This window comes from Megascapheus bottae, chromosome 6 (assembly GCF_031878675.1).
Source record: "Megascapheus bottae isolate mThoBot1 chromosome 6, mThoBot2.hap1, whole genome shotgun sequence".
NCBI lineage: Eukaryota > Metazoa > Chordata > Mammalia > Rodentia > Geomyidae > Megascapheus > Megascapheus bottae.
The window spans coordinates 42,709,842-42,737,356 of record NC_143514.1 but is presented as its reverse complement, the minus strand read 5'-3'; the positions used below and the strand labels follow the sequence as shown (position 1 = coordinate 42,737,356).

General features: G+C 39.4%; 1 protein-coding gene across 8 annotated transcripts in view; it reads left to right on the top strand.

Moving 5' to 3' along the window:
* The first annotated feature begins 4,054 nt into the window (after positions 1-4,054).
* The window catches only part of Atg4c (autophagy related 4C cysteine peptidase), a 57,224-nt gene continuing 33,763 nt past the window's right edge, over positions 4,055-27,515 (top strand). Inside the window, exons 1-4 of one of the 8 annotated variants that reach the window (XM_090334704.1) lie at positions 4,055-4,222; positions 18,122-18,206; positions 23,006-23,089; positions 26,225-26,458. In XM_090334704.1, the coding sequence (XP_090190830.1) occupies positions 18,131-18,206; positions 23,006-23,089; positions 26,225-26,458 (394 nt within the window). In that variant the 5' untranslated portion in view covers positions 4,055-4,222; positions 18,122-18,130. Of the gene's footprint in view, positions 4,223-4,350; positions 4,436-5,228; positions 5,378-18,063; positions 18,207-23,005; positions 23,090-26,224; positions 26,459-27,515 lie in introns of those variants that run through there. The other 7 variants (XM_090334699.1, XM_090334700.1, XM_090334702.1 and 4 more) reach the window with 7 other exon arrangements.

Sequence of the window (27,515 nt, the reverse complement as noted above, 5' to 3'; positions counted from 1 at the left end):
TCAGTACGTACTCATTGGACAGTTCCTCTTGTGGCTGGGGTTAGACCTAAGATGGTGTTCACTACACGGGGAAAGTCCTTCAACTGTCTAATTGATATAGGGGCTGATAGGACAGTTCTTAGAAAGGAGGAGATTCCCCTCCCACTCCCTGCAGTGGAAGCTGGTTGCTGCCCCCTCCTTGTTGGGTGTGGGAGGACAGACAGGATCACAACAGACAGTGGATTGATAACATGGGAGGATCCAGATGGCAACACTGGAGAGGTTCACCCCCTAATGGCTCTGGGTTTAACCGCCAACCTATTGGGCCAGGATATACTAGGAGAGGCTGAGGCATTTATCACCACAGACCATACGGCCTTTTATAATGACCTCCTTGATGAAGAGTACCAACAACATTTTCATGAGGGCCAAAAGTGTCACCCAAATCATAGGGATGAGCCTACATTCGAAATGATCAGAAAGGCTCAACCACTCTCTCATCCTCGGCCTTAACCCCAATCCTAAAGGCCACCGCTCCTCCGGGACACCAATACATTGGACCCTGGGTCCCCCTGATTGGGTGGAGCAGTAGCCATTAACTTACCAAAAGTTACAGCAACTTAATCATCTGGTTGACCAACAAATTCAGTTAGGACATCTCCAGCGCTCCCGGAGTCCTTGGAACTCCCCAATATTTGTGATTATGAAGCCTAATGGCAAGTGGAAGTTACTCCAAGATTTAAGAAAGATAAATGAAAAAATGGAACCTTTCGGGGTCCCCCAAAGAGGGATACCTTGGGTACCTGCCATTCCTAATAAGCAATATCTCATAGTTAACAATAGACACCTTTTCCCATGCCTGCTGGGCTACAGCCCATTCCAGGGAAAGAACTAAACATGCCATCAGTCATTTTATTCAATGTTTTGCTACTCTCAGATTGCTGGACCAAATAAAAACCAATAATGGTTCATGTTTTATCAGCAAGTCCCTTGATGACTTCTTTAAACAATGGCAAATTACCCATACTACTGGTATCCCTCATAATCCCGGAGGATAGGCAATAGTAGAAAAATATAACCATGTCCTTAAATCTCAATTAATAAAAGGGGGAAACACCTCCCACATGATCAGCTAAAGATGGCATTGTTTACTCTCAATATTTTAAATTTTGCCAAAGGGGAGCATTTCTCACCCAGAAACATTGGACAACCTCTATTTCATATCAGATGGTTATGTCTGGTGGAAGGACCCCCTTAATGGAGAATGAAGGGGCCCTGATCCCCTCATTATAGCTGGAAGAGGATTCGGTTGTGTTTTTCCCACAGATGAAACAAAGCCAATTTGAGTCCCTGTAAGGGATCTTAAATATTGTCCCAAAATGGAAAGGGACCCCAATGATACTGATAAGGACCCAGAAGGCTCTTTGCCTCCTGAGGTTGTATATCTCTCTTTTCTCTTTCAGAATAAATGATGCTCCTTGGTACAGAAATATCCATTGTCAGTGCGGGGTTTGACGACCCCGGACAAGCCAGAGCCTTACTCCAGAAGACCATTGGGGACCCCTGCAGCTCTTGAGGAATGCTGTTTTTATGACAAGGTCAAACAGCTCCAAGAAGATCTTGAAAAACGCAGAAAAGAATTACAAGCCAACTTCCTTTGGACTGGACTGCACGGATGGCTGCCTTATGTTCTCCCTTTCCTTTGTCCTATTCTCCTGTTATTCTTGCTCTTCACTTTTGGGCCCTGTGTTATTAATAAGGCCATACAATTCATTCAAAGTAGGATAGAGTCTATCCAGTTGATGAACGTACAGGTACATTATCAGAGGCTTGCTTCCGATGCCAACTACCTCTATGACCGACGAGAACCCTATGATGAGGTTGGGCCTCTTGACTCCCCCTATATGTCTCTCTGGGAGCCAATGATGGGTAAGATCTCTGGAGCAGAGACAACCTAAGACAGGCCCAGGGATGATTGGAACCATAGGACAAAAGGCCACAGGGTACTCAGCGATGGGTAAGATTCCCCGAAGGGGACAACCTAAGACAGGGGCTCTGTGTGCTTGCCCTCCTTCTTTTAAATAAAACAAAAGAGGGAGTTGTTGCGGCCTTTTCACCTCTTTTGGGCTCGAGGCCATTATTGGGCATTGGTCAGGATCGCCTCATGTGCTGTTTCACGTGGCATAACTGGACTCTCCCCCTGCACTCGGCTTTCCAGCTTAGCCCCACCCAGCGACTTAACCTGAGACCTGCCTTGGCCCTTGCTAACAATGTCCTGGTTATTTTCTATTGGCCCTCTCTTCTTCCTCTTTCCTACTTCCACTTTTCCCCAAAGTATTTAACTATGTGCCTGACAGAATAAACTTGAGATCTGCTGCACTTTCACAGCTGACATAGCTCCTGGCCCAGTGTGGTTTTTTTCCAGTTGTTGGGTGGTGGACTGAGCTGTCGACTCTTACCCTCTCGCTCTGCTCCTTGGGACTGCAGGCTGGCCCTGGGTGTCCCTTTCTACCGGTGTTGCCGGAGAGCAACACCTCCCTCCTTCCCTTTTCTTTTTACCAGTACTGGGGCTTGTTTCATAGTTAGGCAGCATAGACTGTTAAATGTTTCTTTTTTATTGTCGGGATAATGTATAGAAGGGTTATAGTTACATTCATCAGGTAGTAAATACATTACTTCTCACACAATGATACCATTTCTCATGTTTTTGTCCCCGTTTCCCTCTCCTCATCCCCTCCCAATCATCTTGTAGACTGTTAAATGTTTCAAACATCTGTGATTTCCCATGCATTTCAAGAGAAATGTCTGCTAGTTCTGTTCCAACAAAATCTGAGGCACTTCAGAATGCATTTCAGAAGCTGTACTGTAGGAGGGGCTGGGAATGGGGCTTCGTGGTAGAGTGCTTGCCTACCATAGACAAAGCCCTTGGTTTGATTCCTCAGTACCACATAAACAGAAAAGGCCAAAAGTGGTAGAGTGCTAGACTCGAGCAAAAGAAGATCAGGGACAGAACCTAGGCCCTGAGACGAAGGCCCAGGACTGGCAAAAAAAGAAGTGGTTAGATCATATTTTGCAATAACTAGTATTTTTTCCCCCCAGTTCTGGGCTTAAGCTCAGAGCTTGAGCACTGTCCTTGGGCTTTCTCAAGGCCAGAACCTACTACTTGAGCCATATCATCACGGCTTCTTCTATGCATGTGGTACCTAGAAATGGGACCCGGGTCTTCATGTATGCTAGGCAGGCACTCTACCACTAGGTCAAACTTCCAGCCCATAACTAGCATTTTTTGACCTCTTATGTTATTGTAACTTCTTTGTACATCATCTTTATAATAATTAAAAAATTAAAATAGTGAGGCTTCCTTAAGACTATTATGTTTCAATCATTGAAAGGAACCTGGATGTGGAAAATGAGTGCACAAATGGATAGTTTTCAATTCATTATCTAGCCTATAGTTCCTATAGGTTTGTCTATAGGTTTGTCAGGGCCGGAGTTTGGTCTGCTGGTAGAGTGCTTGCCTAGCATGCATGAAGAGCGGGGTTCAATTCCTTGGTACCACATAACATAGAAAAAAGCCGAAAGTGATGCTGAAGCTCAAGTGGTAGAGCACTAGTCTTGAGAAAGCCCAAGGAAAGTGCCCAGGCCCTGAGTTCAAGGCCCAGGATTGGCTAAAAAAAAAATAAATAAATAAAAATAAATCAGAGCGGGGCCAGGAGTTTGGCCTAGTGGTTAAAGTGCTTGCCTAGCATGCATGAAGACGCCGGTTCGATTCCTCGGTACCACATACATAGAAAAAAAAGCCAGAAGTGGTGCTGAGGCTCAAGTGGTAGAGCTCTAGCCTTGAGAAAGTCCAAGGACAGTGCTCAGGCCCTGAGCTCAAGCCCCCCCCCCAAAAAAAAAGTTAAAAAAAAATAAATAAATCAGAGCAAGGCTTGGTTGGAGAGCTTCCAAGCTGGGTCGTTGAGGACCTCAGTGTATGCTGGCTCTTGTAGTTTTTCGCCGCGGGGAAGCGTAATGGTGTCGCATGGCATGCTGGTAGTTGTAGTCCAATCCCTAAACAGGAACGTAAGGCAGCCGTAAAGTGTCATCACAGAGACAGGCCCTAACGTTGCCTACAGATGCAGTCTCTCTCCGTGCTTGCCGCATTGCTGACTGGAAAGCTGGAGTAAAAGAGGTGGAAAAGAAGCTCGGGGCGGAGCGCTGCCGTTGCCGCCACCCTTCGGGATGCTACCGTGTCCCGGAAGTGAGTGGCGAATGGTTGGACGGAGGAGGCCATGCCTCCGACTACTATGGTGGCCCGGCGGGGCCTGGGGCGCGCCAGTTCCTGCTGCCGCGGCGCCGGGGCCGCTGCGTGTGCTGGCGGCTTGCTCTGGTGGCCGCCGCCGCCAGCGCCGCGGCGTTTCCCGGATCGGTGACTCCTTCACCTTTGTACAGCTCTGCGACGTCTTCTGTCTCGGTGAGGGTTCCGCTGGAGACTGGAGGAGTCGCGGTGGCTGGGAGCTGGAAGCTCCCGCCCCGAGTGGACGGGGTGTCTCTGGGGGCCCTGCCCTCCCTCGGGAAAGGGACTCGTGGCCGCTGTCCGGGCCCCCCGAGGCATCCCTGGACGCGCTCTTCTTCTCCCCTTCTCGTGTCACAGGTCGTCTTGTTCCTCGCCCTGTCCTGAGCTGCAAGAACAGCCAGCTTGGGCAAGCGATTCTTTGCTTAACTCGAGGATTTCTTTGGTGCTCCTGGCATCACCCAGTCCGTAGCATTTAACGCCTTCCCCGCGCCAGTTGCCTTGGTTTCTCATCATTTAAAGCAGACAAGCAAGCACCAACCCCACCCCCCACAAATTGAAACCCTTGATCTCAATCCCTATTCTTGTAACCCTTTTCTCCTTTGGGGTGTGTATGTGTGTGTGTGGGGTGGTGGTGGTCGCTACTTCGAAGTATAACATACTAACTTCAATATAACAGTGCCTGTCCATCTGAATATGACGTAGCTTGGAGTTCCTCACGCTTCCAATCCCACCCAGACCCCAGAATTTCTGAGGTTAGAAATCTAGAATATAATCTTATAGATGAAATCCACGCCTGTTGAGCTTGTATATAGCTGTTCAAGGGAGCTTCAGCTTAACCTGACCCTCTGAAGATTGATTTACATTTTTTATACTGTTCACTGCTATCCTAGCGTGAAGAGAGTGCCTGGCCTTAATAGCTCTTTATATTTGAATTACTTAGATGCGGATTTTCTTGTCTTCCTTTTCCTGACCACATGTCTGAGTGGAGTTTGTACAATGATGTTGTGTCAATTGATAGCAGACACAAGGGAATCTTCTTTCCTTTCTGCTTGCTTGTAATTTGTGACTAGAATATGAGTCATTGGAGGTCCCAGAGGTATTGGAAAGGCTTTGAAAAAGGTAAAGTCACTGTTTTTTCTGAGTGTTAAAATGTTAAAGCTTTTGTGCTAGAGTTTTTGATTAGTCCAATAATGTGAGGCGGATTGAATGATCAGTTTGTTCACTTGCTATAAAAAAAATTGAGAATTGTTTTTTGAAATTACAAAGTGAGCAATGCAAGGAATTACATAATTTAGTAAAAAGTTAAAAGCCCAATTGATACTTTTTCTGTAAAATGAGATGTGAACTTTGGAAAAATACGTGATGCTTTGTAATAAGGTGTTTCTAGATCATTTGATAGCTCTGGTAAATAGCTTTTTGCACTCTTTGCAGACAAATTTTGTCCTTTTTTTGGGGGGGGGGCCCTATGTAACTCAAATGAGTCTGTGGCTTCTGTTTCTATCTCTGTCTCAGACTCTCTGTCTCTCACTTTCTTTGTCCCAGTCCTGGGGCTAGAACTCGGCCTGAGTACTTGCTGTCTCTGAGCTCCTTTAACTCAAGGCTAGCACACTACCACTGAAGCCATAGCTCCATTTTCAGCTTTTTCTGTGAGTAAGTAGAGATGAGTCTCATAGACTTATCTGCCTGGGCAGGCTTCTGACTGTGATCAGATTTCAGTCTCCTGAGTAGCTAGGATTAATGGCATGAGCATCAGCTTTTTTTTTCTTTTAATTAAAAAAATTTAAAAAATTGTGTTGTTACTGGGGCTTGAACCTAGAAACTTGCACTCTTACTTGGCTTTTTCATCCAAGTCTGGTGCTCCACCGCTTTTCTGGGAACTAAACTCAGGGTCTGGGCACTGTCCCCGAGCTGCTTGTTTGCTTAAGGCTAGCACTCTACTACTTGAGTCACAGCCACTTCTGGCTTTTTCTATTTATGTGATACTGAGGAATTGAACCCAGAACTTCATGAATGCTAGGCAATCCCTCTACCACTAAGCCATATTCTCAGCCCTCTTCTCTTTTGGTTTTTGATATTTTTAAAAATTGTTTTTGGTCATACAAAGGAGTTGTCACCAAAGCAGTTTATGAATGATCATCTTGATCATTGTCACCCTTTCATCATTCTCCTCCATCCCAATGTGGTTATTATTTGTTACAGTCATTATCTTCACTTTTAGCCCCGCCTCCCTTTTTTTAAATGGACTTTGCACTCCCATTAGACCTCATGAAGTAGGATAGGGTGAAGAACTAGACTTACAGAGTTTTATCAGCTGGTCTAAAATAAACTTAATTTCTACCCTACCTATTTCCTTAGGAGTTTTTCTTTTGAAAGTGTCAAACCCATACAAAAGTTGAGAGAGTAGTCAATACTGTCCTTTCTTTGGACTCATACTTGTTACTGTGACATTCTCTTTGCATTTGAATTTACCTAGGCATTATTTTTCTCGTATTTAGCTGCATGAACATGAAGTGGAGATACTTTGTCACTTCACTCCTAATTACTTCCCATGCATTTTTCTGTTTAACTGTAACTACATTTTACCATGAAGTTCTGGCAAAGACTTCGTTGTGACTTCTCATTATATCCACTTCAGTGAGAAATGTTATTTAGAAACCAAGACCATGTCATTGAACATATTAATCACTACAAATTAAACATTAATTACTATTATTGCTTCTAAACCCTTTATGTAAAGCCTTTTTCTCTTGATCTCTCAAAAGAATTGAGTTTGTAGAACACTGTCAATACAAATTCAGTACTAAAGATTTTTCTTCCTTCCTACCCAGTTCATATTTGTGTCTCTTTTTTTCCTTCCCATAGGGAAAATTTGGATTCTCAACTATATTAGTATGTTACACATTTTATCTATCTTGTAACACAGAAAATAGGCTTTTAACATAGGCTTATTATACCATCATTGCCTTCAACAACACCAGATAAAGATTTTTTTTGCCATTTTATGTCCTTAGAACATATTTCACTAAAGATATATATATATATATATGTATATATATATATGTAGAGAGAGAGAGAGAGAACAGGTATTGGAATTACTTGATTTTTTAAAAATGATTATGTTAGCAGTTTAAAATATAGTTAGGTTTCTACAAACCCTAGTTTTTATTCTATTTTATTTTTTATTTTCTGAACTTTAAATGATTGTGCTAGATGGGTTATAATTTAATATGTCCAGTAAAGCTACTTTTTAATAGACTGTTAAATCAGTTATCTGCTAAAAGCTATTAAAGTAGACAAAATAATTTAAAACTTTATCTTTATAGAGACTTGTAGGAGATTTTGGAATATCAGCTAAAGAATTTGTAGTTTTTATTTCTTTTTGTGGTACTGGAGTTTGTTCTCAGCATCTCAAAGTTGTTTGGCTTGCTTAATCAGCTGCTGTTCTACCACTTGACCCACACTTATAGTCTAAGAATATAGAGTCTTAATCTTAGTAAGAATTTTTATTGTTATTGTGGCTCTAATTGTCTAACATAATATTACTTAAACTAGGAATCACGTGGAAAGTGACATCAGCCCATTCCATTTATAAGCCAAAACAATTGTGTTTGTGAGCATTTTAAACAATGTTCTTTTGGCTGATGATACAATTCAAATATTAGCTCTAACAATAGACAGAATTGTTGAGGAAGCTTTAGTATTATGTCTATTGTTTTTCCCTTACTTATTTTCAGAATAGAAAGGTGTATTTGTGTATCCTTGTTCTTTGCCTATTCTTGTTCAGTGCCACTCATTACCATGCTTTACCCTGTGATATTGTCCATGTGTGATTCATATTGGAAAGTGGAAAGTATTTCTTTCCTATTATCCTTCATATTTGTGTGTGTGTGTGTGTGTGTGTGTGTGTGTGTCTGGGGGCTTGAACTCAAGAGCCTAGGTGCTGCTTTTGAGCTTTAGTGCTGAAAACTAGCACTTTACCACTTGAGTCACAGCTCTATTTCTAGCTTTCTGCTGGTTAATTGCAGATAAGAGTCTCATACAATTTCCTGTCCCAGCTGGCTTTATACCACAATCCCCTGATAGTAGCCTCCTAAGTAGCTAGGAGTATAGATATAAGCTACTAGCACCTGGCCTAGACTTTATATCTTGAGATCTAACTGTGTTTAATCAAATGTGTTACTTGTAAAAACATTTTGCTTTATCTCTCTCTCTCTCTCTCTCTCTCTCTCTCTCTCTCTCTCTCTATATATATATATATATATATATATATATATTTCCCCCCTCCCCCACACAGTCGTGGGGCTTGAACTCAGGGCCTGAGCACTGTCCTTGGATTTTTCTTAAGGTTAGAGCTCTACCACTTGAGCCACAGTATCATTTACAGCATTTTTCTATGTATGTGGTACCGAGGAATCAAACCTGGGTCTTCGTGCTTGCTAGGCAAGCACTCTACCACTAGGCCAAACTCCCTGTCCCATCTTGCTTTTTAAAATGTAAAGTTAATGAGGACAGGAACTGAGTTCCGTGGATCGTTTTATCTCTTCTAATGCCTTGCAGCTTCTTCAATACTAAATAAGTAAATGTATTTTAAATGGCATGTAGCTACTAGCCTCAGGCACAGTTTCTTGACCACTGAAATTAAGGACTAGGACTAGAGAAAGAGCTTAGGAACAGACCTCATCTGTATTTAAGGAGGTAGAATTACATAGCATTTTCTCTTCCTAATGCAATTATTCTCTAAAACTAGATATGTTAGAGCAAAATAGAAACTATTGTACATGAAGAAATGTATTTGTTAGAATGTAAACTGAATAATAAGATGGTAAATGGTAAGATTCATTATATATGCATTATTAAATATGTCTCCTTGAAAAAAGATTTGTAATTTCTCTTAAGACTTAAGAAACAAAATATTTTAGATTCTCTTGGCTCATGCCTATAATCATAGATACTCAGGAAGCTGAGATCTGAGAATCATGGTTTGAAGCCATCTCTGATAGACAAATCTGCAAAACTCTTATCTCCAGGTAACCTATAAAAAGTCAGAAGTGGAGCTATGGCTCAAATGTAGTGTCAACCTGAGCAGCAAAGGCAGAGTAGGAGTTCAAGGCTTGATCAATACCATCATGAAAAAGAGAGAGAGAGAGAGAGAGAGAGAGAGAGAGAGAGAGAGAGAGAGAGAGAGAGAGAGAGAGAGAGAGAGTGTTTATTTTTCAGAAAGAGATTTGTTCTTTTGCTGGGGAGGTAGGGTGCTCTTGGATGAATGATCCTCCTACTTATGTCTTCCATAAGGGTTACCACAGCTCATTTGTTGAGACTGGGGGCCTCCTTTTGCCCATATTGGCTGCCAGCCATGATACTTGTAGTTCTTACCTCTTCAATAGCTGAGACTACAAACATCGGTACTCTGCCTGACATTCTGTTTAGCTCAAAGCTGCCCTGGGGAATTAAGGAAGTTACACTTCTGCATGACTGAATAGCTGAATCTGTTGTCTTTTAGAATTCTAAGAATAGAATTCTTTATCATAAAAAGGTAAAAAAGTTCCAGCATTTTTTACGTTCAAAGACTATTTAGAAATTTTGCAATAAAATATCCCCACTATAATTATTTTATTTTTGTATTTGAAATCAGATTTTATTCAATTACTTAAAGCACAAGCATATGACTAAAATTAACGTATTATGACTAATACATCTATTTAAATATTTTTACTTTAAAATAGGCCCATGTTCAACTACAAATTTTTCTTCTTATGCTATAATCATATTTCTTTTTCTTTTCTTTTTTTTTTTTTTGCCAGTCCTGGGGCTTGAACTCAGGGCCTGAGCACTGTCCTTGGGCTTTCTCAAGGCTAGGGCTCTATCACTTGAGCCACAGCACCACTTCTGGCTTTTCTATGTATGTGGTACTGAGGAATAGAACCCAGGTCTTCATGCATGCTAGGCAAGCACTCTTATCACTAGGCCAAACTCTCAACCCCATAATCATCTGTCTTTCTTTCTTTTCCTTCCTTCCTTCCTTCCTCCCTCCCTCCCTCCCTCCCTCCCTCCCTCCCTTCCTTCCTTCCTTCCTTCCTTCCTTCCTTCCTTCCTTTTTCTCTTTCTTTCTTTCTTTTCCTGTTCTGGAGTTTGAACTCAGGGCCTGAACACTGTCCTTGGGCTTTCCTCAAGGCTAGCACTCTGCCCCTTGGGCCATAGCACCATTTCTGACTTTTTTATGTATGAAGTACCAACGCATTGAAACTGGTTTTTTGTGGATGCTAAGCAAGCACTCTACCACTAGGCCAAACTCCCAGCCACTCCATAATCATATTTCTTACACTTTGGGAAGAAAGTAATTTCTGAAGGTATAAAATGAAAAATTAACAAGTTTTTAAATCAGTATAGAATAGTGTGTGTGTATGTGTCCCATGTCCATCAGTCTTGGGGCTTGAACTTGGGGCCTCTTGCTCAGTTTTTTTCTTCTTTTTTTCTCTTTTTCTCTTCCTTCCTTCCTTCCTTCTTTCTTTCTTTCTTTCTTTCTTTCTTTCTTTCTTTCTTTCTTTCTTTCTTTCTTTCTTTCATTTTTTTAACAGGCGAGGACTGTTTATTGAGGGGCACAGACCTTGCCCTGGGATTGGAGGTTGTGCTAGGGGCTGGATATGGGGGTAGGCATATATAAGACTTAACAAGGATGCAAAAATAAAAAAATGGGTTATGGACTCCTGGGGGCCCAGGGTGGTGTCTTTGGCCAGGTCCATAATGGAATTTAGCTTTTGTTCTTAACAACTGCGGCTCTACCACTTAAGGATGACTCTATTGATTCCAGCTTTGCCTGCTAGTTAATTGGTGGCAGAGTCTCACAGACTTTTATACTTGGTTGATTTTAAACCTCTATCTTCCAGTTCTCAGCTTTTTTAGTAGTTTGGATTATAGGCATGTGCCAACAGTGTCTAGTGTGACACAGAATTTTAAGAACTGTTAGTGAGAAATCAATGAGGTCATTTAAGTATATGACATCTTTACTAGTCAGCTACTGGTATTCTGTTTCCTCTTTACTTCTCTGAAGGAAACTTTTTTCTTTTTAAGTTAGTTATATACATGGGATTTTATTGTTACATTTTCAGACATGTATATAATATATTCCAATGAAATTTACCCCTCCTTTACTCTCCCTGAAGGAAAACTTTTAAATTGAGTCTTTAGCAGAACAATCAAATATACTTCTTTCTTTTTTATATAATCTAAAGATTTTAACTTCCTTATTTTATTCTGAAACCAAATTTACCCTAAATCATAGTTATTAATGTAGTTGTGCATAGTTGTATGTGGTTCCACAAAGCAGTAGTATACCATCAGTCTCTTACTCAGAAAAACGTGATTGATTATTCCCACAACCCTCGGCCCCCCTCCCCCCTTTTTTTTGATTCTGGAGCTTGATTTCAGGGCCTGGGCACTGTCCCTGAGCTTTTTTTTTTTTCCCCTCTCTCAAGTCTAGCACTCTACCACTTGAGTGATAGCATCAATTTTGGCTTTTTCTGTGTGTGTGTGGTTCCGAGGAATTGATCCATGGCTTTGTGCATGCTAGGAGAGCACTCTACCACTAAGCCACTCTTCTGGCCTGGTCATTCCCTTTTAACAACAAATTCTGCTTGCCAGTGTGAAGTTTCGGTCTAAGTACGGACAAAAATATTTGCATGTATGTCTATATTTGCCTGGATAAAGCTGAAGATTTTATTACTTCATTGCTAAGCTCATGTTGCTATGACTTTAAAATTATATTGAAAGGAGGCTGAGCATTTATTATGAGTCATGAAAGCCAGCAGATCCGAGTTAGCCATACCAATTGTGCAGTTTATCTTTTTATCATCATCCTGGTGACAAATACTTCTTTGCCTTGAGGATCATCCTTCACCTTCAAGGAAAAAGTAGTACTGATTTTCTTCACAATGTTCCTTCCTCCTGAAAGACAAAGGTTTTTTTTTTTTTATTTTTTATGCCAGTCCTAGGGCTTGAACTCAAGGCATGGACACTTTTTCCTCTAGGCTAATGCTCTGCCATTTGAGCTCCACTTCTGGCTTTTCTATGTCTGTGGTACTGAGGAATCAAACCCAGGTCTTTGTGCCTGCTAGGCAAGCACTCTACCACTAGGCCAAACTCCTTGTCCCAAGATTTTTTTTTTTGTACTAGAGTTTGAACTTAAGATTTCTACTACTTAGCTACATTCCTAGTCATTGATTGATTGATTATGTCTCACTGGATGGTCCAGGCTGACTTGGAACTTGGTGTGTGTATAGCTAGGCTGGCCTCAAACTCCAAATCCTCCTGCCTCAGACTCCCCAGTGCTGGATTACAAATGTGTGTCATCACTTTTGGTTGCATTTATGTTTACATCTTTGGCTGTCTAGAATTTACAAACTATGAGGTAGTAATAGAGCTTTATTGTTTAAAATAGATTAGCTTGTTATTCTAGTCCTATTTTTTAAAATAGGTATTTTTTCTGAATGATGTGAAATATTGCTAATATCAAGCACTCACTTCCCGAATATGCTGGGATTTATTGCTCTACTTTCTAGTATGTTTTATTCAGTGTCATCCTGTGCTAATAAGAATAATAAATTTAAATAGTACTAAAGTTTAATTACTGTAGTTTTATAATGAGTTTTAACATGTTACCAGGCAAATCTCATTAGGAATTTTTTGTTAATCCTTTATAAAATGTCTTAATTTATAATACTTTACAACATGATTCAAGGAATCACCTTACAAAATAATCTGATTGCTCTAAAGTTGAGTTTCAGAAACACTCATTTAAGTAAAATTGGCTTTAATCTTTATGAAAGAGTGGAATTTCAGTTTAGTTATATGAAAAGTGGTTATATGAATTATTATCCTCAACTATATAAATGTGAAATAAAATATTCAGATATTTTATGTTTTATGTTTAGAGATTTAGAGTTAAAATTGATCTTCAAAAAAATGTGTGTGTGTATATTTGTGTTTGTATACTAGTCTTGGGGCTTGAACCTCAGGCCTTGAACTGATGCTTGATTTCTTCTCTTAGGGTTGGTGCTTCACCACTTCCTTCTTTTTTTATTTTGCACTGGTCCTGGGGCTTGAACTCAGGGCCAGGGTGCTGTCTCTGGGTTATTTTAGTTAGAGGGCTAGTGCTCTGCCATTTAGATCACAGTTCCACTTCTGGCTTTAGGTGCTTAATTGGTGTCTCATGAACTTTCCTACTTGGGCCAGTTTAAATTTTTTTTTTTTTTGCCAGTCTTGGGGCTTGAACTCAGGGCCTGGGCATAGTTCTTGGGCCTTTTCAAGGCAAGCACTCCACCACTTGAGCCATAGCACCACTTCTGGCTTTTTTTGTGTATGTGGTACTGAAGAATCTAACCGAGGGTTTTGTGCATGGTAGGCAAGCACTCTACCACTCGGCCATGCTCCTGGCCCCACTTTAAATTTTTTTGGGTCATATTAAGCTTAATAATTTCTGTTTATTGCATATCTTCCCTTTTTATTTATAATTATTTTGCACTTACTATTTAGGATGTACACTTTCCCTTGCAAATGCCTAACTTCTCACTGTCTTTATTCCTCCCAGTTACTCTAGTACATCTGCATTTCCTTATTGTTGTTAAGAACCATCTAGAGGGCCGGGAGTTTGGCCTAGTGGTAGAGTGCTTGCCTAGCATGGACGAAGACCCAAATTAGATTCCTTGGTACCGCATACATAGAAAAAAGCTAGAAGTGGTGCTGTGGCTCAAGTGGAAGATCACTGCCCTTGAGAAAAAAAGCCAAGGACAATGCTCAGGCCCTGATTTCAAGCCCTAGGACTGGCAAAAAAAAAAAAAAAGAACCATCCAGAGTGTTATTGGTATCTATTGTTGGGAACTGTCAGAAGCAAAAGCTTCCCAGTGACATACTTTCTTTCTGACTTAGAAGAAAATATATGCATGTGCATTCTCTTGCCTAAAAATTTTGAATTTAGAAGATTGAAGGTTTATGACACTTTTAAAAATAAACTGTAAGTTCTAGAAATGTGTATGTATTAAAAAATCTAAAAGTACAAATCATAGGGATAGAAGAAGAAAAAGAGGTAGAAGCCAAAAGGGATAAGAAAATATTCAATGCCAGACACTGGTGACTCACACTTGTAATCCTAGCTACTCAAGCCTAAGATCTGAGGATCAAAGTTCTAAGCCAGTCTATGCAGAAAAGTGTGTGAGACTCTTATCTCTAATTAACCACCAGAAAACCAGAAACAGTACTGTAGTTCAAAATGGTAGAGCACTATCCTTGAGTAAAAGAGCTCAGGGACAATGTCTAGGCCCTGAGTATAAGCACGATGGCCAACAAAACAAAACAACAACAAAAAACTATTCAATAAGACAATAAGAGAAAATGTTCCAACTTGTGAGAGTCAATGACACTCAACAGAATAGATCAGAAAAGAACCACTGCAGATGTATATTTATTTTAAACATTAAATGTACAGAAGGAAAGAATATTGAAACTTTGAGAAGCCACAAGTCATACTATGGGAAATCCATCAAAACAACTAATTTCTTAGAATCTCTTAGATCTAGGAGGGCTTGGAAAGACAGATTTTAAGCCTTGGAAGTAAAAATTACCAACTTATTTTATTCAAAACAGCTATCCTGCTAAATTAAAGGCAATGATAAACAGAAGTTAAGAGTTCAAAACCACAAAACCAGTACTGCAGAAGATACTTAAATGCATCTTACGCATAGAAGAGAAAGGCAAATACAACCAGCAAAGTACAAGTGTGATAAATCTCACTGGAGAAGTTGAAAGCAAATGAGAATTAGAAAAAGGAACAGACACTGCAAGAAACAACAAGATGTCACTTATTACTACATTTTTTTCAGCAGTAATAACTCTAAATGTTAATGGTCTCAATTATCCAATCAAAAGATACATATCAGCAGGTTGATTAAAAAAAACAAGACCCGACTGTTTTTCATTTATTGAAGACACATTGCATTGGTAAAGACAAAAAGAAAGATTAAAGTATAAAGATAGAAAAAATACCTTATAAGCAAATAGAGCCCACAAGCAAGCAGAATATCTGACAGTGCAGACTTAAAAACAAAATTAAGAGGAACAAACAAAAATGACTTTATTGAGAAAGGTAACAGTCCATCAGCTGGAGATAACAATTATAAATCTTCATGTACATACATATACCTAATTTCATAAAACAGACACTGTTGGCACAAAAGCACAGACTTGTTTTCTTTTTTTTTTTTTGCCAGCCCTAGTCTTGAGCTCAGGGCCTGGGTACTGTCCTTGGACTTGCTCAGGGCTAGAGCTCTACCACTTGAGCCTCAGCACCACTTCCAGCTTTTTTCTATGTATGTGGTGCTGAGGAATCGAACCCTGGTCTTTGTGCATGTTAGGCAAGCACTCTACCACTAGGCCAAACCCCCGGCCCCCAGACTTTTTTTTTGTCCTTCATGGTGCTTGAATTTAGTGCTTGGTGGCTAGTGCTCTCCCACGGACCCACAGTACCACTTCTGGAATTTTCTGTGATTAATTGAAGATAAGGATCCCTCAGACTTTGCTGCTGGGCTAGTTTTGAACTGTGATCCTCAGATATCCATTTCCTGCATAGCTAGGATTATAGTTGTGAGCCACCAGTACCAGGTTAGCACAGACTTCTTGAATTTTAGTTATCAGTTAAAAATAATTCTAATTCTTGTGAAATGTTACCACCATATACTTGTATTTCATTAATTTATCATTTAGGGATCCATTTCATATTTTTAAGAACATAAAATTCTGTCTGCATGGCAGACAGAATTTAAGGACACTCAAAAAATTATTGTCTAGTATTGCTGACAGGAAAAAAGTAAAGTAATGACCATGTAGCGTGATGAGCACTGTGACAGTGGAAGACAAAGGGGCCTATGAGAGTTAAGAGGAAGTCACTAGTCTTAACTTGTGGTATGTAGCTGGGGAACTTTTAACCAGTCTTACCAAAGGAGACTTAAGCTTGGTTCTAGAGGCGTGTGATATAGTAAGATAGTTTCACAGTGAGGCTAAGTGGGAAAATGTTTGAGGTAGAGGAAACAATATTTGCAAGGGTAAGGAGGTATCAAATAGCATATAGAGTTAAAAAAAACTTAGGAATAAAAGCTGGGCACTAGAGGCTCATACTTATAATCCTAGCTACTGAGGAGGCTGAGATCTGAGGATTGCATTTCAAAGCCAGTCGGGGCATGAAAGTCTGTGAAACTCTTATCTCCAATTAGCCACCAGAAAACTGGAAGTGGTGCTGTGGCTCAACATGGTAGAGCACTAGATTTTTGCTAAAGAGCTCAGGGAGAGCACCCAGACCCAGGATTCAAGCTCCATGACCAACAAAAGCCAAAGCAAAAAGCAACAACAGCATGGTATCCTTAATATGTGGCTATTAGATCCAAACAGTACAAGAGTGAGGACTCAATATTTGCGTGAGCCACCATGCCCTGTCAAAATGTTTTGCTTTTGAATGCCAGTACTGGAGCTTCAATTTATTTAAGGCTGGTCCTCTACCACTTGAGCTTCACTTCCACTTCTGGCTTTTTGCTGGTTAATTGGAAATAAGAGTCACATGGACTTTTCTGGGCTGGTTTGAACCTCAATCCTCAGATGTCAGTCTCTTAAGTATTTAGGATTTTAGGTGTGAGTAACTGGTATCCAACCTGATCTGGAAGGTCCTGTGTGCTTACATACATGAATAAACCTTTACCTTCATCTTGTGTCACTTCTTTTGGAATTTCTGTACTGTAGACAACTTAGCTTTTAAAATTTTTCCGGTAGGGTCCGGGAGTGTGGCCTAATGGTAGAGTGCTTGTCTAGCATGCCCAAAGCCCTGGATTTATTCACAGTACCACAGTACACAGAAAAAGCCAGAAGTGGTGCTATGGCTTAAGTGCTAGAGCACTAGTCTTGAGAAAGCCAAAGGACAGTTCCTAGGTCCTGAGTTAAAGCCCCACAACTGACCAAAAAAAAAAAAAAAAAAAAAAAATTCTAGTAGATTGCTTTCTTCTGCCTTAAAACTACAATAGATAAATAGTAGCTTTTGTTATATATTATAAAATAGGATGCTTATTATTAGAGAAATATATGTACCAAAAGTTTTGAAGAGGTATTTGTAACCTTGAAAGGGTCATGTTCCCTGAAGTATTCTTTTCTTGAAAAGTAAAGTATTATTTGTGAATGATTGCAAAGAAGGACAAACATTTTTGGTTGTAATTTTTGCTCTTGGATTATATCATACATCTTAATTTTCCTTCACACACTTAAAGCTTCATTTATTCTTTTTATTTGTTTTTAAAGTAAAACAAATTGTTGTAAATTTAAGCCATTTTGTTTTTCAAAAATGTTTCAGTATTGAGATTGGAAGAAAATGAAGAATATGCCATAATTTAAAAAAAAAACAAAGCCTTTAGAGTTTATATGGAAGTAATGACTTAATATAAGTAGATGTTGCCACTCAGAATATAGTAAATGTTTTTAAATTACCCTCTTTGATTACAAATAAAACAAATCTTAGGTAGTCATATAGGCATCATGGCTAAGCTGTGTTACTTAAAATTATATTTTGTTTGTGCAGTTGAAAGTTATTATTTGGTTATATATGATAATTTTGTTTCACATTTGATGTTAAATGTTTTATTTCATTTAAACACAGAATATTAAGTAATATTCTGTAAAGTGAGAAATGGTTTTGTTTCTGTTCAAATTTTATTTAATCATTTAAGTGACTTTAGCAGTATCACTAATTACTGATTTTGCACCAATCTTTTTCTATTAAGTCAGTATGGAAGATTAACTCTCCAGTAGAATGCAATCAAGTGATGGCTTTTTCTTTAGAATTTGAATATGGAGGCCACAGGAACAGATGAAGTTGACAAGTTAAAAACCAAATTTGTATCTGCTTGGAACAACATGAAATATAGTGAGTATAACTTGTCCATTATAGAAATACAAAGAAGTATTTAAAGATGTGTATATTAAATTCCTTAACTCACAAGAATCTTTTAAAGAAAGAGTTGACTATTGTTATGAATATTGCTTAAAAACTCATACTAAGAGCGGGCGTGGTGACTCATGCCTGTAATCCTAGCTGCTCTGGAGGCTGAGATCTGAGTATTGTGGTTCAAAGCCAGCCAGTCTCACGACTAAGGTCCTTGAGACTCTTATCTCTAATTAACCACTAGAAAACCGGAAGTGGGCATTGTGGCTCAAGGGGTTAGGTGGTCGTAGCCTTGAGTTGACGAGCTCAGGGACAGCACCCAGGCCCAGAATTCAGCCCCACGGCCAAAACAAAACAAAAAACCTTCATACTAAATAGTATTCATTTTTGCCTAATTTGATGGAATATATAGATATCCATACTACTATTATTACTACTTTGACTGGTACTGGAGTTTGAACCAAGAGCCTCATGCTTGCTAGGCAGTTGCTATACCACTTGAGCCACATATCCCAGTCCTTTTTGCTTTCCTTAGTTTTCAAGCAGGTTGTTTTTTTTTTTTTTTTTTTTTTTTCTGGAGCCAGCCTGGATGAAGATCTTCCTGTTTACTCTCTACTCCTAGCTTGAATGACTCTCCTGTAATTGGCTCCTTCCTCCCAGCATTTTTTTTATTAAATTGGTTGAGGTAGGTGTCTCATGAACATTTTGTCTGGACTGGTAATCTTCATAGCCTTCTGAGTAGCTAGGCTTTCTTGTTTCTTTTCTTTTTCTGTCATTCATGGGGCTTGAACTCAGGCTTGGATGCTGGCCCTGAGCTCTTCAGATCAAGGCTCTCTACCACTTTGAGCCACAGTGCCACTTCTGGTTTTATGGTAGTTAAATTGGAGATAAAAATCTTTGGACTTTCCTGCCCAGGCTGACTTTGAACCGAGATCCTCATGGTCTCAGCTTTCTGAGTAGTTAGGATTATAGGAGTGAGGCACTGGCCCCTGGCTGTCATGTACTTTTTGACCTCTTGTTTCTGGCTTCAGTAAGTTAGTGTATTTTCATAGTTCATTTGTGTTATAGTGAGTTTTAGAACTTTAGTTTTGGTATGGTCCTAAGGTTTGAATTCAGGGACTGGACACTGTACTAGAGCTCTTCAGCTCAAGGCTAGTGCTTCACCATGTTGAGCCACAGCTGTCCTTCTGGTTTTCTGTTGGTTATTTGGAGAAAAGAGTCTCATGGACATTTGTGCCTGGGCTGCCTTTGAACTGCCATCCTCAGCTCTCAGTCTCCTGAGTAGCTAGGATTATAGGTGTATACCATCAGTGCCCTGCACATTTTTACTTTATTTTTGTTTTGTACAAGCTACTCACTAAGTAGACCAGGTAGGCCTCTAATGCTCATTTACCTCCTCACTCAGCCTCTTTTCTACTATTTGACCATTATGGACAATGTTACTGTTAAGCACTTACATATGTTTTTGTGCTAATGCATTATTTTTATATCTAATATTGGCATTTTGGGGCCATATAGTAATTTAGTAGTACTACTAGTAGGTTTGAACTCAAGGCCTTATCCCTTAGATATTTCTTTTTTTTTTGCCAGTCCTGGGCTTGAGCTCAGGGCCTGAGCACGGTCCTTGGACTTTCTCAAGGCTAGAACTCTACCACTTGAGCCTCAGCACCACTTCCAGGTTTTTCTATATATGTGGTACCAAGGAATCGAACCTGGGTCTTCATGCATGCTAGGCAAGCACTTTAACCACTAGGCCAAATTCCTGGCCTCCCTTAGATATTTCAGTCAAGACTACCACTTGTGCCACAGCTCTATTCTGCTTTTTTTTTTTTTTTTAATGATGGTTAATTGCAAATAAATGTCTGGAGTAATTGTCAGGGCTGGGTTTGCACAATGATTCTCAGATCTCAGCCTCTTGAGTAGCTGGGATTATAGGTGTGAGGCACTAACACTTGGCTTCTAAGTTTATTTTTTTTGAGGGACTCCTATCCAACTTTTCCATAGTGGCGGCACCATTTTACATTCTCTTCTATAGTATTTGATGGGTTGAGTTTTTCCAGCTTCTTGCCAGTACTTGTTATTCATCTTTTTACTAGAGCCATACCAGTGGCCGTAAAATGGATTTGTCTGTAGATTTGATTTGTCTTTTCCTGATGACTTATGATGATGTACATCTTTTTCTATGACTGTACTGGAAAATGGTTATATCATCTGTGGAGAAATGTTTATTCACATTCTTTCCTCAGGTTAGTTGTCATTTTATAATTGAGTTGTATGAATTCTTTTTTTTTTTTTTTGCCAGTCCTGGGCTTGAGCTCAGGGCCTGAGCACTGTCCTTGGACTTTCTCAAGGCTGGAGCTCTACCACTTGAGCCTCACCACCACTTCTGGCTTTTTTCTATGTATGTGGTGCCGAGGAATTGAACCCGGGTCTTCGTGCATGCTAGGCAGGCACTCTACCACTAGGCAAAACTCCTGGCCCATGAATTCTTTATGTAGTCTAGATAAAAATTCCTTAGGGAAATACGATTTGCAATTTTTTTCCTATTCTTAGTTTGTCTTGTTTACTTTTCTGATAGTGTCTGTTAAAGCGCAATCCTTTTTAATTTTGATGAAGTCAGTTTTGTGTTTATTTGGTTGCTTGTACTTTCAATATTATAATAAACTGCTGCCTAAATTAAAATTTATACCTGAGGTTTTTTCTGAGGGATTTATTGTTTTAGCATTTACATTTGGGTTTTGATTCTTTTTCAGTTAATTTTTGCATATAGAGTAAAATAGAGGTCCAACTTTATTATTAGTTTTTGTGGGTAGCTGTCTATAAGTTAATATTTTGACATGTTAACATGATTCAGCTTCTACATGCCTGTGGAAAAAGAGAAAAAGATGGGGCCTTATGAAAATTGAGATTTGTCTTATGTACCTAACTTCAAGGAATATTAAAGGAAGTTAGTCTATCAGGAGATACTAGTCTTTACCAGGGTCTACACAGGGAATAGAAAAGTTGGAAAGAAGCCAGTGAGGTGGCTCACACTTATAATCCTAGCTACTCAGGAGGCTGAGATCTAAAGATTGCAGTTCAAAGCCAGGCTGGGCACTAAAGACCCAGAGACTCTTATCTCCAATTAACCTCTAAAAAATGGGAAGTGGGGCTTGGCTCAAGGGTTGGGTGGTAGCCTTGAGCTGAAGTGCTCAGGGACAGTGCCCAGGTCCAGTGGTAAGGTGGTAGCCTTGAGCTGAAGAGCCCAGGGCCAGCACCCAGGCCGAGTTCAGACCCCATGATGCACAAAAAAATAATAATAATAAGTAGGAGTACATACTCACAGGTTGCTATTGGAATTATAAAGCACTGTGTCTTGTGAAATATGCATCCCTGCAGTGCCTTAGGCTTTGATCTATCAGATTTACAATCCTCCCTCCCTCCCTCCCTCCTTTCTTTCTTTCTTTCTTTCTTTCTTTTTTTCTTTTTTTTGGGGTCATGGGGCTTGGGGCACTGAGGTCCCTGAGGTCTTCAACACAAGGCTACCACCCTACTCCTTGAGCCACAGCCTCATGTCCCCCCCTTTTTTTTCTAGTGATTACTTGGAGATAAGAGTCTCGCTGGCTTTAGTGCCTGAGCTGGCTTTGAACCACGATCCTCAGATCTTAGCCTCCTGAGTAGCTAGGATTACAGGCATGAGCCACCATACCTGGCTTCTTCCTTTCTTGAGACAGATTTGAAGGTTATTTGTAGAAGTAGATAACTTGTAGTGGTAAAGGGAGACATTTATGTTTAAAAATTGTTTCTTTTGGGGCTGGGAATGTGGCTTAGTGGTAGAGTGCTTGGCTAGCATACATGAAGCCCTGGATTCAATTCCTCAGTACCACATCTACAGTAAAAGCCAGAAGTGGCACTGTGGCTCAAGTGCTAGCCTTGAGCAAAAGCAGCTCAGGAATTCAAGTCCCAGGACTGGTAAAAAAAAAAAAGTTTCTTTTCATTTGAACTTGTTCTTTTAAGTTTTTAGGATTTGCTTTGGAAATATTATCTTTATGGGATAGAGGGTTGCTACTAGTTTGGGGATTAGAATTATTCCATTATGATACTAATCATATTTCTAAAAGATAGTAAGTATAAAATTTTAATTTATCTAGTACTTGTAAATTGACATTGAAACACCTTTGTTCAGTGACCTAAATAATAGAAATGCAAATCTATAAGTGATAATTAATGGCCTAGAATTAAATGAATAATTCCTTCCCTGGTATATAAACACCAATTTCAAATTCCTATTGGAGTTTAGCTGAAGAGACTCAGGTGCCTAAAAGGAAAAATGGCTTAGAAGAGCTAGAAGTAGCAGGATTTAATTAAAATGACATTAGCGAGGATGATTTTGTCAGGTGATAGCATAAACCAGTGGCAAAACTCACTTTGAGTGGAGATGGATAGTGGGATATGATCATAAAGATAATCTTTATCATGTTAGGGAAAGTCTTTTGTATGACTGTCAAAGCAAATTAAAATTAAAAACATTTTTTTATGCTCTGTTTTTTCTTTCTTATGTTGGGATGAAATGTGGATAAAAGATTAGTCAAAAGTAGCATAACTCACTCTTTTTAGCCTTTTCAGATATTTTGCCATTCTTTTAAACGTCTAGTGTCATAAATTGACATGCTGAATTAAAACCCTTCTGTACAACTCCTTATACCTTTAAAAGTGACAATGGCTTAGAATTATATAAAATGTTTTTACAAGTGTACTTTTAAATCTTTTTTATAACAAAACTCTTCTTTTTTTTTGTTTAGGTTGGGTGTTGAAAACAAAGACATATTTTAGTAGAAATTCCCCTGTATTATTACTTGGCAAGTGTTACCATTTTAAATATGAGGGTAAGTGATAAATCTGTAAAGCATTTATAACTCTCTTAAATCCAAAAATTTTAAAAATCCTTTAAGTCTGAAATTTAAACAATAATATATTTTAAATAATGGTATTCTTTTCTTTGTACATCTTTAATTGGTTTTATATGTTTGTGTGAGAGAGTATGTATGTAGAATACATGAGTATGCTTTTGTAAAGAAAAAGAATGTATATGAATGTATATTATTATCAAGGTTTATTCATTTTTGTTGTCTTACCCTGAAATATTATTTATCAGTAGTTTTCTAAAACCTTCAGATGGCTTGTAATAATATCAGCTAATATATTTTGTAGTAATAAAGCCAGGAGTATTCTAAGTAAAAAGTAAAGTAAACGTTTACATGTCTCAATTCATTGAATTCTTCAACAATCTTGAAGGTTGAGTAGGAATGTGGCCTAGTGGTAGAGTGCTTGCCTAGCATGAACAAAGGCCTGGATTTGATTCCACAGTACCACCTAAACAGGAAAGGCTAGAAGTGGTGTTGTGACTCAAGTGGTAGAGTGCTCGCCTTGAGCAAAAGAAGCTCAGGAACAGTCCCCAGGCCCTGAATTCAAGCCCCAGGACTAGCCAAAAAACAATAAAAAGAAAAGAAAAGAGAATATACATAGAATGGCATGATGAAAGCAGTAACAATATTAAAGGGCACATGTAGGATATAAAGATGCCTACTTTAGTTCTGATTGGGAGATAATCCTGAAAAGGATGTATGTAGAGTTAGCCCCATCCTAAGTAAACATAGTTTTACAGGCAGACTATAGCCAAAGCAGAATGATTAAGAATACATACAATAACTTTGAGGTCAGATATTGGGTTTGAATTTGACTCTTTTTGCTGCTTAGTTGTTACTTTAGGCCAAGTATTTGATCTTCCCAAGTGTTAATGATAACCTATTTTATATGTATGTAGTAATATGTCTGGCATAAATAAACATTCTAAATGAAATTAGAGAAGGAATTTGTAGAAAATTATCATTAAAATTTTTGGGTCTTGACATTGTGTTGTGTCTGTATGTATGTCCCAGTCCTGGGGCTTATCAGGGCTTGAGTACTGTCCTTCAGCTTTTCCTCAAGGCTGGCCTTCTACCACTTAAGTCACAGCTCCATTTCTGGTTTTTTGCTGGTAAATTGGAGATAAGTCTCACAGACTTTTTTTTTTTTGCCAGTCCTGGGGCTTGAACCCAGGGCTTGGGCCCTGTTTTGGACACTTTTTGCTCAAGATTAGTGCTGTGCCACTTGAGCTACAGTGCCACTTCTGGCTTTTTCTGTCTATGTGGTACCGAGGAATCAAACCTAGGGCTTCTTGCATGCTAGGCAAGCACGCTACCACTGGGCCACACTCTGGGCCAAGTCTCACAGATTTTTTTCTTCCTGGGCTGTCTTTGATCCATGATCCTTGATCTCAGCCTCCTGAGTAGTTAGGATTATAGACATGAACCACTGGCACCTGGCTATAGTTGGTATCGTTATCTGATTAAGGACTTTTTTCTTTTTTTGTGTGTCATAGGACTTGACCTCGATCTGGGCGCTGTCCCTGAGCTCTTCAGCTCAAGGCTACCACCCTACCCCTGGGCCTGGGCATTGTCCCTAAACTCTTCAGTGCAAGGCTACTACTCTACCCTGGAGCCAAGCACTACTTTCTGTTTTCTAGAGCTTAATTGGAGATGAGTCTCAGGTCCTTTTGTGCCTGGGCTGGCTTTGAACCTTGAGCCTCAGATCCCAGCCTCCTGAGTAGCTAGGATTAGAGGCAGGAGCCACTGCACCTGCCTTATCTAAGGTTTTTGAGTGAAATTCCAGTCAGCTATTTTTAGCAATTATTTATTCAGATTATACTGGCTGGCACACTGATCATGCCTGGAAGGAACACATGAAAGCAATTCTTAAGAAATATTTAGGTTTCTGCCCTCACTTTGTAATCACAGAGCTCCTAACACTCCTGCAATGTCCTTAATAATAGACCTCTGAGGGTATCTTCTGTTGGGGAGTTTGGCCTTTGACTCAAGTTTCTGATAGTGAGCTCCTAAATCCCTCTGAATGATTGGAATATGTCCTTTGGCCTAAAGTGCTGACACTTGATGGGCTTCTGGAAGGTCACTATAAAGTCCAAGCCAGAATTAGAAGCTTGGAACTTTCAGTCCTAATTTCAGACCTCTGGGGGAGAGGAGAGGAATTGAAATTGAGCTAATTGATCTTATTTGCATTTAAAGCCTTCATAAAAACCTTAAAGTACAAGGTTTGGTGAGCTTCTGAGTTGGTAAACACATCTATCTGCCATTCAGTTCCCTGGGACATAAGCTGCTGTACTCCCTACACTTTCTGTACCATTATTATATCCCATTATCATCTTTTCTTGTTTTGTTTTGTGGTACTGGGGAATTGGACTCAGTGCTGCATGCTTGCTGGAGAATGCTCTACCATTTGAAGCATACTTCAGTTCATATTGTGTCCTTTTTTTTTTTTTCTTTGCCAGTAGTAGGTTTTCAGCTTGCTTGATTGCTTGGCTTCCTTGCACCATTGGCCCTCCTACCACTTGAGCCATGCCTCCAGCCCCGCTTTATTTTGCATATTTCTTTTCTTTTTTTTTTTTTTCCCCAGTCCTGGGGCTTTTTTGCCATTCAGGTCCTGGGCACTGCCCTTGGACACTTTTTGCTCAAGGCTAACACTCTGCCACTTGAGCCACAGCCACCATTTCTGGCTTTTTCTGTGTATGTGGTTTTGGGGAATCGAACCCAGGGCTTCATGCATGCTAGGCGAGCACTCTACCACTACACCATGTTCCTGGCCCTGTGCTGGCTATTACAGAGATGGAGTCTGATGACTTTTCTTGCTGAGAGTTGAGGATTGAGATTCAAAGTCAGACTGGGCAAGAAAGTCTAGTTAGCAAAACACCAGAAGTGGAATTGTGGCTCAGGTATAAGAGTGCCAGCCTTGACCAAAAAAGCTAAAGGATAGCACCAGGCCCTGATTTCAAGCTCCAAACAAAAACAAAACAAAAAGTGGATTAGGAATATTCTGATATAATCCGTAAGACAGTAATTGGAGTGTATTATCATTATTGACATTTCTTTGTACTCATACTACATAGATTATATGTTTTTATTTTGTAGATGAAAATGAAACATTACATGCACGATCAGGATGTGCAATAGAAGATCATGTGATTGCGGGAAATGTAGAAGAATTTCGTAAAGATTTCATTTCTAGAATATGGCTGACCTACAGGGAAGAATTTCCTCAAATTGAAGGCTCAGCCTTAACGACAGATTGTGGTTGGGGCTGTACACTAAGAACTGGTCAAATGCTGTTGGCTCAAGGACTCATACTACACTTTCTTGGTAGAGGTAAATTAAATCTCTTCTTTTTTCTTTCTTTCTTTTTTTTTAAATTTGAACTCCAGCTTGTTGGTAAAAATGCTTGAAGTTAATTTCTTTGTTCTCTGACCTAGTAGTAACTAGCTCAACGAATTACATTTCTATTGAATTGGGCCATAAATGTCTTTTATATAAACATTTATGATTCTCTTTCAAAACTATAGATTAAATATTGATGTTATTTTATTTTTAAATCTTAAAAGATTATCTTTAAGTAGTTTTAGAGAGGAGTTGCCATTTAACAGAGCAGTTTCTGAATATATTTTGGTCAATGTCACTCATTGCAACAAAGCTGTTATTCTTGTTACCACCATGGATTAAGATAGTTTGGATTTTTAAGTTTTGTTATTCTTTTCATTTTGGTTGAATTCTTTGAAGTATCTCTGGTGTCCTAACTTACAGATAAGTCAATATCTGTGGCTTTGGAGAGAATATTAGTATTTTAAAAAATCCTAATACAGCTGGGCCCGGTGGCTCACTCCTGTAATCCTAGTTACTCAGGAAGCTGAGATCTGAGGATCAAGGTTCAAAGCCAGCCTGGGCACTAAGGAGGCTCTTACCTCCAGTTAACCACTAGAAAACCTGAAATGGCACTGTGATTCAAGGGGTAGGGGTGGTAGCCTTGAGCTGAAAAGCTCAGGGATAGTGCTTAGGCCCAGGGTTTAAGCCCTATGACTGACAAAAATAAATCCTAATAGATTTATTATTGTTTATTTATATTTTCCCTACATATCTACAGTGGTTTGAAACGTTTATCTTAGTAAGACTATAATTATATGAAGTTTATTAGACATATTCTTAATAAGATTATGTTTATTAGCCCTTTAAACCATCAGATAAACTAGTGGTACTTTATTTGCATCTTTTTTTCTAATGTAACATCTTTCTCTTAGTTCATTTTCTTTCCTCTCTTTTTCTGTCCAGACAAGGTCTTGTGTCAAGGCCTGTTTGGAATTAACTTGGTAGCCCAGACTAAAAAATTGTGGTCCTCTTGCCTCAAGACTCCGGAGTGGTAGGAGTATAGGAA